This window comes from Mus caroli, unplaced genomic scaffold, assembly GCF_978045245.1.
Source record: "Mus caroli unplaced genomic scaffold, Mus_caroli_1 scaffold_12, whole genome shotgun sequence".
Lineage (NCBI taxonomy): Eukaryota > Metazoa > Chordata > Mammalia > Rodentia > Muridae > Mus > Mus caroli.
Window position 1 is genome coordinate 50,995,226 of NW_028227267.1, and position 14,834 is coordinate 51,010,059.

The window sequence follows — 14,834 nt, forward strand, 5'->3', positions numbered from 1 at the left end:
CTCACTTTGTAGACCAGGCTGGCCTTGAACTCAGAAATCTGCCCACCTGCCTCCTGAGTCCTGGGATTAAAGGTGTGTGCCAACACGCCCGGCTGCCTCTCACGTTTCTTGCAAGAGTGTTAACAACCAGTGTATTTTTGCATTTAATCATTGTATTACCTCTTGGAACTAGACAGTATGAGGACTTGTTTTTCTTTCTGTTTTAAGTTGTTAAGTGGACTACTTTGTAGTTCTGGGGATCAAATCCTTGTCATGTTCCATGGCATGGGTGTTTACCCACTGGCTATTTGGTTTGGTCGTCAAAAATGAGAAAGTGAAGCGAGATGTGGTGCTTGCCTTTAAGCCCAGCACTTGGGAGGCAGAGGCTGGTAGATTTCTTTAAATTCAAGGGCAGCCTGGTCTACATAGTTCCAGGACAGCCAGAGCTACACAGTGAGACTCTGTCTCAAAAACAAAAGAACCCAACAGTGATTGTGAAACACTGAAATTGTTACAAATGAATACTGCTCTGGCCTCGAGTATCCACTAGGGGGCACTAAATGGTTAGTTCTGAAAGATCCCTAGACATTGTTTTGAGACAGGTCTCACTTTATAGTCTTGGAAAGCCAGGACCTGATCAGTGTGGAGACCAGACTGGCTTGGAACTCATGAGATCTGCCTACTTTAACCTCTGATTGCCACGTTTTAAGGTATGTACCACCACTCCCAGAACAAATTAGTTTTTGTGAACTGTTTTGGATGTTTTATTTTGAGATAGTTGAACTGTGTAGCCCAGGCTGGTCTGGAACTCAGATTCCCCAGCCTCTGCCTTCCAAGTGCTGGGATTTCAGATATGCACTACCATACCTGGCAGATGAGTGGTTTTTTTGACCCCCTCTGTGTCTTAATTCTTTTACGTGCACTCCATTCTCCTCTATCATGTTTGTTGTTTTCTCCATTCTTTTACCAACTTGGCAACTCATTTGTTCTTGTTGCTAAAAAGATGTGTGGTACCACCAATAAGCACAGACCCAGAACTAAGGCCTTTCCCTTGCCGTACCCTAGCCATACTGTCTGCCACATTTGTATCATGCATCTGATAGACATTCCAGTTGAACTTGTAGCATTTTCATGTATGATTTACACTCATTCTCTGGCCTCAGCAAGTATTCGCTAGAGCCTTAGTAAGGCTCATGACTAGCCTAACATCTCTGTCAAAATCAGGAACATGGTGTAACTGAGGAGAGGTAAAAATAATGATGAAAAAGCCATAATACATATATAGTTTAAATGAAATTATACCACTTAGGGTGACAAAGTGCTCTTTTTAACAAGAGACCGTTACAGAAAATCACAACCGATCAAAACGCAGAAAACGTGTTTGTGGGATGTCCAAACTCAGTGGATCGATCTACACAACACAGTTCCTACAAAGCTCAGGGAACATCACACAGATGGGGCAGAAAGACAGTAAGGACCAGGTGGATCAGGAAATCAGCTGTGAGACTGTGTCTCCTAGAAATGGTATGGAAACTTCACCCATGTATGATACTACGTTAATCAAATGGCTATCTGAATAAGATATGAACAAGTATGACACCAGTAGACACATTAACATGGAAGCGGAGAATTTCATGGGGACCCAGGCCTAGACAAAGAACTACAGGCAACTAAGGAATGCCGAGAGTGGGAGAAATGGGTTTCCCCAGGATCATCACCCTAATTGGTTATCCAATATGAGGTGGTCAGACCTAAAATCATATACATACAAGTAACACTTAAGACCGAGAAGGTTGGGCTGGAGAGATGGCTCAGTGATTAAGAGCACCGACTGCTCTTCCAAAGGTTCTGAGTTCAATTCCCAGCAACCAGATGGTGGCTCACAACCATCTGTAATGGGGTCTGATACTCTCTTCTGGTATGCCTAAAAAACAACTATAGTGTTCTCACAAAATAAATCTTAAAAAAATAAAAGCCAGGCGTGGTGGCACACGCCTTTAATTCCAGCACTTGGGAGGCAGAGGCAGGTGGATTTCTGAGTTCGAGGCCAGCCTGGTCTACAAAGTGAGCTCCAGGACAGCCAGGGCTATACAGAGAAACCCTGTCTCGAAAAACCCAAAATAAATAAATAAATAAATAAATAAATAAATAAATAAATAAATATAAAACAAAGACTGAGAAGGTTGTATTTACATATTTAAACGTGTGTGTATCTAACATTAAGAAAGCCAACATTGCTGGGCAGTGGTGGTGCACGCCTTTAATCCCAGCACTTGGGAGGCAGAGGCAGGCAGATTTGGATTTCTGAGTTCAAGGCCAGCCTGGTCTACAGAGTGAGTTCCAGGACAGTCAGGGCTACACAGAGAAACCCTGCCTTGAAAAAAACCAAAAACAACAACAAAAGCCAGCATTTGAGAGCTGGGGGCTATATGAGAGGAAAGCTGGAAAGAGGAAATGGAAGGGGGAAATGATGTGAAATCCTGTCTCAAAAACAAAACAGATCTCCAAATCAAGCCAGGGGGGCTAGTGCACAGCTTTAGTCACAACACTAAAGAGGCAGAGGCAGGCAGATCTACTTGAGTTGGAGGCCAGCCTGGAGCCATGAACCTCATTCAACGTGTTAACCGGGTACCACAGCCTTGGAGCTTTGGTCAGAACAGTAAAGTCCTCTTTTAAACAGTTTTATTCCTCTCTCCCACTAAATTGCAAGCTCCCCGAGCACTCTTAGTGTGCCTGCCATTTAGTATGTGCCTAAATGCTGGTTCATGTTGTGGGTGGCTTTTGTCCTGGACAAGACAGTTAAAACAGTGATGTTTCCTTCCCCTCAACCTCCCGGTTTCCATTTCCTTCCCTGTGCTTTGGAGGCAGAAGTGTGGAAAGACAATTGTCATTCTTAGACAACCCCAGTCTCAGTCGTTTATTCCTGTTCGTCATCCTGGTGAGCTGAAGAGCAGGAGGAAGTGTGTGACTGGTGTTCTGTTGTAGAGGAAGGGCATATAAAGAAAAAAGGGGCTTGGGGGGGGATAATTTCTTGTCTTGTTTTTGTTTGTTTGTTTGTTTTGTTATGTTTTTTTGTTTGCTTTTGAGACAGGGTTTCTCCATGTAGCCCTGGCTGTCTGGGAACTCACTCTGTAGACCAGGCTGGCTTCCAACTCAAGTAGATCTGCCTGCCTCTGCCTCTTTAGTGTTGTGACTAAAGCTGTGCACTAGCGCCCCTGGCTTGATTTGGAGATCTGTTTTGTTTTTGAGACAGACAGCATTTCACAATGTAGCTGTGACTGTCCTGGGACTCACTAAGTAGACCAGGCTGGCCTCAAACTCACCAAGCTCCACCTGCCTCTGCTTCCTAAGTGCTGGGACGAAAGGTGTGCACGACCATGGCCGGGTATGTGTTTTTCTAATACCAATCAGGTTCGAGAAGTTCTGCCTTAACAAGTACTGGGTTGTTTTGGCTTATCTTCCATCAATCACAGTCTCAGCATAAACATTAAGAAAATTCACCATATCTGCTAGGCATGCTGATATAGAACTTTAATCCCAGCACTCAGAAGGCAAAGACAGGTGGATCTCTGTGAGTTTAAGGCTAGGCTGGTCTACATAGTAAGTTCTGGGATAGCTGGAGCTACATCAAAAGAAAAAAAAGATACATCAACTGGTGAAGTTCCCGCGCCCTTTTCCTTCTCTAGGCTTATTGAAAAGCACTTCTCAAACAAGTATCTACTGAGCATTTCCCAACCGTGGTTTCTGTTAAGGATGTTATGATTGCAATGGAAAAATAGTAAAGATCACTCTGTAAAGTGATCTTACTGAAGGATGGGGTCAGTTTGTCACACCTCTGTTTTGTGTGTCACCAAAAAAAAAATATTGCAAAACATCCCTAGGTTTCCATTAAAATTTGCTCTTCCGTTTAGTATAGGGGCGGGGAGGTGACTCATGAAGTAGTCAGAACCACTTGCAGGACTGGCTTCTCTCCTTGTACCTTGTGGGTCGTAGTGACTGGGTTCCTGTGGACACAGTCAGGAGCACTTTCACCCCCTGAGGCAAAACTGAGAAATCCACCTCTGTTGCTTACAACGGTGTCCTGTGAGTTCTGGCTGCTGGGGTGAAATGTGAGAGCCACCATATCTGACTACTAATTTTCTAAAATTGTTATGAGGAGGTACACACATGTCATGGCTCAGGTGGACAACCCTGTGGAGACAGTACTGTCCTACCTTTATGTGGGGTGCAAGGACAGAATTCAAGTTGCCAGGCCTGTGCAGCAGACACTTTTACACACTCAACCATATTTCTGGTCTAGAAGTGTAATAAAAAAAAGTATGTATGAGTGCTCTACCTGCATGTATACCTGCATGCCAGAAGAAGGCATCAGATCTCATTATAGATGGCTGTGAGCCACCATGTGGGTGCTGGGAATTGAACTCGGGACCTCTGGAAGAGAAAGTCAATGCTCTTACCCGCTGAGCCATCTCTCCAGCTCAGATGTGTAATTTTTATACTGCTCTTCTATTCTGCTAGCTTAATACCCTTGTAGACTTTTTTCAAAATGAGCATCTCACACTGTAGTCCCAGCTAGCAAGGAACTTAATGTGTAGACCAAGTCGGCTTCAAACTCACAGAGATCTGCCTGCCTCAGTCTCCTGAGTGCCATATGAAGAAGATGTTTTTGCCAGGGAGCTTCTCCTGTCTGTCTCTAATGGAGTTAGAACCTACTATGGTCTGAATTTGGTAGCTCCAAATGTATATACTGAAACCTATTCCCAGGTGTGAGGCTCTCTGGAAACTGGCTAAGTCACAGGACCTTGCTTTTATAAAAGTGATTGGTGCCCTTCTCCAAAGATAACCCTGAGAGTTTTCTTGTCCTTCCCAAAATGTGAGATGCAGCATGATGTCACCTCTGACCTCCACACCAAATTGTCCAACACCTTGAGCTTAATCTCCCCAGGCTCCTTACCAGGAGAGGTAAGCGACTTCGTGCGCTGTGTTGTGTGATACTTTCTCTTCGAAGTCACCCCCACCTTTACACTTGTCTGCATTTCCTAAACAGATTGTAATTATCTGCCTTAAGAGTTTTCACACAGTGAACAAGATGAAGAGCTTGAGCTCCTTCCAAACCTGAAGCCAAACCGGACATTGGTGGCTCGCTAACTACTGTGTCATGGGACCAGATAAGGTTGACTTGAGAAGGTGAGACTTCATTTTTGGTTTTGAGACAGTACTTCATGTGCTGCAGGCCAGCCTTGTTGATTTCCTTGAGCTTTTGATCCTCCTGCCTCTACCTCCTGAGTGCTGAGATTCAGGGCATACACACGTGCACAGAGGACCATATCTCAGGTTAGTGCATGCTAAGAAAGCCCCCTACCAACCGGGCTGCAGTCTCATACTGCTTCTTCCCTTGGGTGCCAAGAGACTCCTTTTCTCACTGCTAAGGGAATCCCCAGGTTAAGGGGAGGAGACTTTTATCCTTTTCTTCCTTTTCCTTTTTCATTTTGTTTTTGGTGGTTTTGATTTGTTTTGACAGGGTCTCACTCAGTAGCTCTGGCTGGCCTGGAACTCACTATGTAGACCAGACTAGCCTCCAACTACAGATCTCCTGCTTCTGCCCCCACACGGCTGGGATTAAAGGCATGTGGCACTGTACCTAGCAGAGCTCCGACTCTGTGCTCTAACTGGGCCTCCCTAGCGTTGTAACCTCAGACAAGTAATCAAAGCCCTTGAGCAGACTCTTCTTATTGAGTTAATACTATGGTAGACAGCCATTGCTCATTTTCAAACATCCGGTCCTGTCCTAACTGTGCAGTTTTCTTTCCTTTTTTCATATCCCTTGGTATTAGGAGTGGAACAGCGTGCTACTCAAGCTAGCCAATCATGTGCTTGCTAGAGAGGACCTGCATGGTGCTTCCGGGAAGGAATCCTACTGGAGTTCCAGTTGAGGCCTGCCCATGCTATCCACACTTGCTTTCCCACATTGCACTCTCACTTCAACCTGTCCACATCTGATAAATTCCCTTTTTAAGTACACCAATGTCAATGAAAGAGATGACCTTATCTTAATACACATGCACATTATTGTAGGCATATGCATGTGGGTGCTTTTGGAGGGTGTGAGATTCCTTGATCTAGAGTTACAGGCAGTTGTGAGCGGACAGACATGGATGCTGGGAACCAAACTCAGGTCACCTGGAAGATCAGCAGGCACTCTTAGCCTCTGAGCCATCTCTCTAGCCCCTAAAGTTAATTCTTTTTATTTTTTTTAAAGATTTATTTATTATTTATTTTATATGTAAGTTCACTGTAGCTGTCTTCAGACACACCAGGAGAGGGTGTCAGATGTTATTAAGGATGGTTGTGAGCCACCATGTGGTTGCTGGGATTTGAACTCAGGACCTTCGGAAGAGCAGTCAGTGCTCTTAACTGCTGAGCCATCTCTCCAGCCCGCTAATGTTAATTCTTATAGCTCCCAACAAACACAACCTTAATTGCTCCAAACTGAAAGGATAAAGAGAGACAAACTGTGAAGCACCTAGCAGGGCCCTAGCCTAGAGCAGGCAGTGAATGGTTGTTCTTGCTTTAAGTTGACATTTCAGGACAGGGCACAGTGAGAAAGACAATGTTGCTACTGTTTTATTATGCTCCACTGAGGAAAGTCTTTCCCCAAGAGATAAAAGGACAACACAGGGAGGGAAGTCCAGGCTATGATATGCTCATTTATTCAAAATGTCTTTTATTGAAACAGAATGAAAGAGCGAGAAAGAGCGAGGTCTGGGAAATGTCTTTGGGCATAGGATGGAGCCCAGACCTAATGGTAATAGCGTGATGCTCTCCCCTGGCCTGACTCTTGCTGACGGAGTGAACAGAAAGCAGCAGGGAGGAGATGGGGTTGGGAACGGCCATCTGAGCTCTCCTAGACGGTTGGCATGAGGCGCCTTTGAGCCTTTTGTATGGGGTAGCCTTGCCTTCCTGTCTATCTTTCTAGCCCTCTGCCACTTTTCTGGATGGCAGGCCTCCCACTAGGCTCAAAGGCTGCTTAGAGGGCAGGGTTAGGAGTGGCTAGCAGCGGGACATGGTCACAGCGGTTAGGAGGTGGCTGCCTCAGCAGGGATGGCCGACGGCACAGTTCCCCATCCCGGAGTACCTCTGGCAGAAGTTTGCGCTTGGTCTCTGGCAACAGCATGATGCTGAGGATACAGAGGAGGGCACAGGCCGCCAGTACCACATGCTGCAGGAAGGCTCCATGGCCCATATGGAGGCGCTGAGCTGGACAACTCAGCCCCCCGAGCGCCCCAAGTGCCATGATAAGACCCAGGCCACGGCCGCTGAGAAACACGGAGAAGGCACTGAGTCAATAGCTGTGAGCCTCACCTCAGCTCTTCTCCAACAACAACTTCTTCTTTGTATCCTTCATCCCTTGACCTCAGCCAAAGGTCTCGAGGCCAGGCTGACCCCGCCCCTCCCCCTACCATCACCTCTGCTCTTACCGGACAGTGGTGGGGATGACTTCAGAAGCAAGGAGGGTACTGAGGATGGCAGAAGCTTGGGAGGAGAAGAGGCCAAGGACAGAGAAGGTTGTGATGGCAGCATCGTTCAGATCTGGGGACCAAAAGGTATATGAATGGAGGCAGGGAGCTCACACCTGGCCTGTTCTCAGATGTCAATCTCTTGGGTCTCAAACCCTCTGCTTCATGCTGTTTGGGCTCTGGGCATCAGTAATGGAATGGAGAAACAGACAAGTTTACACAGCTGGCCAGCAGTCTAGGGAGGTTCTAAGTTTTAGAAGCCTTTCAGAGATACCTCTGTTGAGAGTCCCTTACTGGGCCCACAAGGTGGAAAAGAAAAGATGCTCACAATCCCACAGCCCCAGCAGGACCAGGGATGCAATCCCCGTGAGAGTCATTGAGAGAAGCAGGATGCCCCGACGGCCAAAACGGTCCACAGTCACCCCCAGGAAGACACAGGCCAGGGCGGCTGTGCCACTGGCCAGCAGAGAGCACAAGTAGAAGTCTGATGGGCTGCCTCCTCCTCCCACAGGCTGGTAGCAGTGGCGAATGGCATGGGCGATAAAGCTGCGCAGCAGGTGGGGGAAGCAAAGAACAGCGTCTGAACCCCAATCCACAGTTTCCCACAGCTCCATCCTCTGCAGGGCTTCAAGAGGGTCCCCCCACCCCTATCATCCCCTATCCCAGCTACTGGCCTGGCCCTCAGCTCAGACAGCCAGGCTCACTTGGTGAAGCCCAGGATAAGCAGATTTTTCCAGATGTTGCGGTAGTTGAGGAGGGACGCGAAGGAAAAGGTGGACGTTGCAGGGAGAGGACAGGTATTCTCCAGTTCTTTAGGGGAAAGAGAGGAGCCGTTAGAAACAGCCGAGATTCCACGATCTCCCACACGGAGGTGGAGAGCCTGGGCAGGACATAGCTACAACCCCACGTACAAGTCATCACACACAGGGACCCCATGTTTCTCACCCTGCAAAGCTTCCTGGGCCTCTTCTCCCAGCATCTGCCCATGGGGCCGGTTTCGCTCAGCCAGGATCCTCAGCACAGACTGGGCTTCCTCAATCTGCCGCTTCACTATCAGCCACCGTGCAGACTCCAGAAACAGACCAGGCCAGCTATGGGCAGGGTGGTAGGGTCAACTGTAAAGCCCTCTCTCTTTGGATGAAGGGATGGAAAGCTACCACCTCTGAGGGGCTGGGCGGTTGGTGGAGAGGAGTGGTTTCGGTACTAAGGGCTACGCTGGAGACAAAGATGGCAGAGCCAGGCCAGAAGTGAAGGGTGATACTAACCCATAAAACAGGAAGAGGATGCAGGGAGCGGTGATCATTCGCTGTAGAAATCGCCAGTCCTTAGAGACAAGGGCCAGGCCCAGGAACAGGAAGTGCCCTCCCACCCCTACCAACTCCCCTGCCAGGGCCACCCGAAGCCTCTGGGTTGGGTCGCACAGCTCCAGGCCTGGAGATACAGCAGGGATGAGGGGAGGAGAGCCAGGGAGTGAGGAGGTGTGAGAGAGGAGAGGGAGGGGTGGAGGAAAGGACAGAAAGCTAGGTCAGGCCCCAGAAGAGGCTGCAGCCATCACCTCCCACAGACTGACCTCTGGGTGGCAGGGAGGGGGAGCCTACACCCCTCTCCTCAAACCTAGCTAGACTTTAGGCTTCGAGGCGCCTGGGTGTTCAGCATTCTTGGTTTGCAAGTCCATTTACATTCCGTCTCTGACTTGACCTTCAGCTCGACCCTTGTCCAAGGTCACACAAGCCTCCAGGATTTCATTTAGAGTGGGGTGTGAGACAAGGTCTCACAATGTAGCCACACTTGTCACACTTGTACTCACAACCTTTCTGCCACAGTCTCTCAAGTACTGGAATTACAACCTTATGCCACCATATATGGCCAATACTTCATTTTTTAAAAACGAGGCTCTATTCTCTTGACAAAAGTAAGGTCAGGTCAGGATTTTAAACATAACAGCCAGTGGGAGGACTGTGTGAGAAGCAGTAGGACACCCTGCCTAGACCCTTTAAAAGGCCTGGACATCTGGACAGCTGAGAATCTGGGACCTAGGGGCAGCAGACATTGTCTGGAGGTGCAGAAAGGAAGGCATGAGACCCAGGGCAAGGTGCCACTTACGCATCAGGTAGACACCAAGGTCAACACCAGCTAGCAGGAAGCCCAGGAGAAATCGAAGAGCCATGATGCCTGTAGAGGAGCCTGCAGCAGCTCCTCCCACTCCACAGGGACCCACAAGCCCCAAGGTCAGCAGCACAATCCCACGACGGCCAAACCTGGAAAATAGGGAGGGCTGCTGGCCACCAAGACTCCCTGATGGAGGAGGGACCAGGTGGAGCCTAGCTGCCTACTTCAAAGCTGATATATGAGGGTAAGATGCAGGGAGCAAGAGTATTGAAGCTATAAAGGATGGCCAAGTGGGCGTGGTGACATACACCTGGGAGGCAGAGGCAGGCAGATCTGTGTGACTTCAAGGCCACCCTCAGGAGTTCCAGGGCAGCCAAGACTACTACATATTCAGACCTTATCTAAAACTGAAAAGAGAGAAAGAGAAAGAGAAAAAGAAAAAGATGGCAGGTGATAGGGATGGGGCTATACATGCATGATGTCTGACTACTGGGCAATGGGCTCTAGCTATGGTTTTATAGGAGAGGGTCATGACTTTGGGGACAGGGCTCTCTGTCAGAGATGAGGACATTTATCCCTGGGTGTGAGATCAGCCATGAGGGGGGAGACTGAGATCTTGCCTCAGGGATTTGCTTTCAGACTTGTTGGTAGAAGCTGTCATGAGAGGGGATAGATGTTGTCTTGGTCAGATGGCCCAGGTCAGTCAGAGGTGCTGGGTGTCACGGATCTATGCAGAGGACTCCTGATCTGGGAAGTAACCAGTGGCTGCTTGTACATGTGGATACTATGTATCCATCAGCGAATGGGGCTGAGACCACTGTTCATAAAGCTGTGGCTTGGGGCTAATTAAACATATGGGTAGGCAGTGGGATGAGTCACTGGCCAGGAGCTACTGATTCAAGGGAATGGGTCTACTGATCCATGGGATTAGAATCCTTATTTTTGGAGAATTGATCTTTTAGTGGTAGAACAACTGAAGGTCTTAGTATAGGCTGGTGGGTGCCAATGGGGACAAACAGGTTAATCTATGAGAAGAGACATTAGGGATGGGGAGATGAGACTGACTATGGTGGGCATTGGTGGCTGATGATGGTCACTGATCCCAAGCCAGCAAGGACAGGGCTACAGGGCTACTAAGCTACTCACTGCTGGGAGATGAGTAATGGGTAGATGTTGACAGACAAGGTCAGTGGTACTTGGGAAGGAGCAGGGAGCACCTATACCTTGGAATAAGGCAATTAGTGAAGGCTATTTTTCATGAGGATGAGCTGATTTGATTAATGTGGTCAAGGCTTCTGACTGTAGGAGACTAAATTACCCATCACTGGGAACTGGCTCCATAGGAATGAGGCTTCTGAAGCTGGGGGGGGGGTGCAGACTCTTCTCTGTGGGTTTAGGACCACTGGTCCACAGGTGTATGTGTTTACTAAGCAGTGAGGACGGCTATTGGATTTCAGGAACCTGACCACTATGTTGAAGTATTAACCTGGTGAATCACTTAGGCAGGACTGTAAATCTCACGTCAGTTGTCCTGGCTTTCAGAAGTAGAGGCAACAAGGATTTGGATCTACCCAGAGGGTTACTAGTTAGCCGGATGAACCGCTGCTCTTTGGATGAGATACCACTGATTTGTGGATATGGGAGTTTGGGTCCAAGAGGATCTGAAAGCTCTGGCCAGCCATGAAGATTGATGGCTTGGGAGGCTCTCCTGGAGTCAGAGATCCACAGGGCAGAGGCAGTGGGTGGCAGGCATGGAAGTGTGAGTTACTTCAGAGAGTATCTAGCAGAGATAATTGACAACTGTAGGGGCTGGAGCCCTGGTCGTGTGTGTGTGTGTGTGTGTGTGTGTGTGTGTGTGTGTGTGATCCGTTTGTGAAGTTAACTTATTGGTCAATGGGAATGAAGCTGGTTATATTTGGGGATTAACATTAAGTTTTAGTAATGTGGCTACTGAGACGAGCTAACAGTCGTTAGTAGGTTATTAGCCAGTGAAGAGGAATCTGGGATTGTAAGGGCAACGAGAGGGAGATGGAACATGAAATGTGGAGGCCAGGTTTTTGTTGAAGAATCGATTAACGTTTGAGATGAAGCCTCTCCACTGTCTCATGGATACAGATCTTCTGGGTCACGAGTGTGTGGTCATTTCCTTGTGTGGAAGTGGGTATAGAATGTGTATTTTTTCATGGGGTGAGGAAACAGTAGTTACACAGGAGTCCAGAGGAGGCTGCCGAAGATAGACAACGGGACCATCCGCGTCCTCTTGCAAACCCAGCTGCTCAGGGCTTGCTCAAACCCTAGCTCTGTCTGCAACCCTTCTTTTTTCTATCAGCCCTACCCCCCACAACATCCTCACCTGTCCGCGGGGTAACCGAGGAACAGGTAGCCGGAGGCAAAGCCCAAGATGAAGAGGATCTGCTCCAGGATCACCTGCCAGCCCAGGTCACACACCAGATCCCACTGGGGACGTGAGAGTGGTGCAGTCGCATGAGGCAGGGTCCTCACTGCCCTGGCCCGCTCCCACTCCAGGTCCCGCCGGGCCGCCTCACCTGGCCGATGGCATTGGTGGTGAGCACGGGCAGTCCGTTATAGTCCCAGTCCTTCAGGCAGTGATTGAAGTCTGGTGGGGCGAAGCCACTGCACGAGGGGTCCGTACTGGTGACGACTCCGCTGGCGGCGCTGGCTGCTAGGGCCGCGCCGGCGACACTGACGCCGCTGGAGTTGGGGGGCTGCTCCCAGCCCGAAGCGTTGGGGGGCAAGGCGCCGTAGTGGCAGTGCAGCGGGGGCGCCAGCGTGAAGATGGGGTCTGAGGCCATGCCCAGCGCCACGAAGAGCACGGGCAGGCAGCACAGGCCGAGCTGCAGCTGCTGGCCGCCACCCAGGGCCCCCACCTGGGCGAGCAGAGCCTCGAAGCTGAGGGGTCCCGGGGGCGCGGCCAGCGACAGGCTGCTGCCCAGCGCGTCGCCCTCCCCCTCCCGCCGGCGCTCCCGCTCACCCTGCAGCTGCTCGGGGGGGACCGCATCTCCGAGGCTCCCGACCTGCTGCGGCGAGGGGTGGGGGAGAGAAGGTGAGGCGGGGGAGGCCGCGGGCACGCGGGGGCCGCGGGTGGGAGGCCGGGCGCGCGGCGCGGGAGGGGAAAGGTCGCCCGAGGCCCCCCGGGGCGCAGACACTTACTCCATTGGAGCCGGGGGCGATCTCCACGGTGCTGTCGATTTTGTTGCCGCCCCCGCCATTGGGCTCGGGGGTCCCGGTGGCTACTCGGGGAGCCAGCTTGCCGACCGCTGGGGCCCTGTGGGCCGCGCCGAGAGAATGAGCTGCTGGCTGGCTGGGCTAGGTGCGGAGAGCTAGGACGCGGAGGGCCGGGAGACCCCGCTCTGCAGCTCTGCAGCCGCGGGCGCCTCCTCCGTCTCTACGGTCTCTGCGCTGCTTTCCCCTCCCCTTCCTCCAGACTCTCCTCCCCTTCCCACGTCAGCAGAACCTGGGTCCAGACTGTTCGTCAGAGATAAAGGGGGGCCAAGGCCCCCCCGTTGAAGGAGGGGCTGGGGTCTCCATCGTTTGTTTCTTGGGGGCTGCAGGCCATTGCGGTTAAAAAAAAAAAGTGAAGGATATAGCAGGGACAAGCGCCTGAGATGCCTCCTTATTCCAGTTCTTCCCTGTCACTCATTCATCCTTCCATTTTCCACCCTTTCACATTAATTTTATCGATACAATTTAGTAAGTGCCTACTGTATCCCAGGCAGTGTGCGAAGGATTAAATGATGGACAAAATACCCTTAGAGGTGGTTTCTAGGGGAGGCAGATGGGTAATTCAGTAATTGCAGTGTGGTTTATGCAGATGGAGGAATCCGTTGGCACCTTGCTTCTGCTCTTTAGCTTCCATTCTCTTCAGGGGAACACGTCTCTGCGTTTCCCCACACCGAACTCGGTTGGATCACCATTTTCCAGCAACGTTTGGCACTGCTGACCACCTCTTCTTCTAACCTTCCTCCCTTGACTGCCAAGTCTCACCTTGTGGCTTTTTTCTCCTGTCCATTTTCTCCATGGTAGTCACATGGTCCTTCTGTTCAGCGTTATGCGTACCTTCCCATCTCATACCTTTACCTCCGCACTATTTGTATTAGACACCGTCGACCCGGACAAGACACAACTGTTTCCTGTTCCCACCTCTTCTTAAAGAGTCCCAAGTCGGTGAAGCAACCTCTTGGGAGCCCACATAATCGTGAATGTCTCATAGAGGCCTCAAGAGAACAATCATGCAACACCCTCTCCATTAATCTGGGTATCTTCGAATGCTTCCCTCTTTGAAAGAACGGTGCCTTCACCATCCACCGATGGTGAGGTCCGATGTTCGGTGTGTGCCCTTGGAATGCCTTCATCTCATGTCAAGACCCTTATAAAACTCTCCCTACTCTGCTACTCCACAGTTCTCTCACTCAGGGTGGACTGACTGGTGTTTGGAGGCCACTCTGCTTCTCTCCATGTTACTTGTGATGCAGATGGATCGATCTTTTTTTTTAATGCAGATGTTTCATTTTTTTAAAAAAAATGTATTACTGTGCAAGTGCATGATGTGTGTGTGTGTGTGTGTGTGTGTGTGTGTGTGTGTGTGTAGGTATGCAGGCCATGTTGTGTTTGTTGGAGGTCAGAGGCTAACTTGACAGTTCCTGTCTTCCATCTTTTCAAGAGTTTTGGAGAAAAGAGTGATTTCTAGGCCTGAATGCTGACCCCAAATGAAGGTCTGATTCTGTCTCTTTCTTGTTCAACTGCCTTCAACAACTTCTCTTACAAAGAAAAATACTCTAGACAATGCAGCACACCTGAGCCGACATGCCAGGTCACATGATCTCTACATGCCTGGTCACATGATCTCTACATGCCTGGTCACATGATCTCCGTAGCCACATTCCACCCTCCCCACACTCTTCACTCCGACCACCTGGCTGGCCCTCTTTATTTTTCCAGCATCCCAGGGCCTGTGCACGACCTGGTTCCTAGGCCAAAGGCTTCTCCTGTAAGGTTCTCTCAACCTTTGGCTGTCAGTTCAAGCATCTTTGCCTCAGAGAAATCTCTCCTGAGCCCAACTTGCTATCCAAAGTGTGGCTGATGGCGCCACCGCATCTGTACCACTTGAGAGGTTGCTAAAAATGCACAAATCTTGGCCTCATCCAGACCCTTGAACCATAATTTTCAACTAGATACCCAGACATATATGGGTATTAAAATTAGGTACTT

At 49.8% G+C, this 14,834-nt stretch overlaps 1 protein-coding gene across 2 annotated transcripts; it reads right to left on the minus strand.

Moving 5' to 3' along the window:
• Positions 1 to 6,644: 6,644 nt before the first annotated feature.
• Positions 6,645 to 13,034, minus strand: Slc22a17 (solute carrier family 22 member 17). Of its 2 annotated transcripts, none has more exons than XM_029468685.2 (10): positions 12,777 to 13,034; positions 12,152 to 12,640; positions 11,959 to 12,062; positions 9,600 to 9,754; positions 8,762 to 8,927; positions 8,442 to 8,587; positions 8,201 to 8,306; positions 7,825 to 8,042; positions 7,458 to 7,569; positions 6,645 to 7,295 (listed from the first exon to the last, which is right to left on the minus strand). In XM_029468685.2, exons 2-10 carry the CDS (start codon positions 12,416 to 12,418, stop codon positions 7,007 to 7,009), a joined length of 1,563 nt encoding a protein of 520 aa, XP_029324545.1. In that variant the 5' UTR covers positions 12,419 to 12,640; positions 12,777 to 13,034; the 3' UTR covers positions 6,645 to 7,006. The 2 variants fall into 2 exon arrangements, with proteins under 2 accessions (XP_029324545.1, XP_021037466.1); XM_021181807.3 differs by having other exon boundaries at positions 12,152 to 12,643; positions 12,777 to 13,033.
• Positions 13,035 to 14,834: the final 1,800 nt, after the last annotated feature.

Bases quoted from the DNA above. Each gene is read 5' to 3' on its own strand.
- Slc22a17 (XM_029468685.2), bottom strand. From the start codon at position 12,418: ATGGCCTCAGACCCCATCTTCACGCTGGCGCCCCCGCTGCACTGCCAC. The intron at 8,928-9,599 runs GTAAGTGGCACC...CTGTATCTCCAG, and splicing joins CCTTGGTGTCTACCTGATGC to GCCTGGAGCTGTGCGACCCA. The intron at 8,043-8,200 runs GTGAGCCTGGCT...CCTGCTGCGCAG, and splicing joins CTTATCCTGGGCTTCACCAA to CTTTATCGCCCATGCCATTC.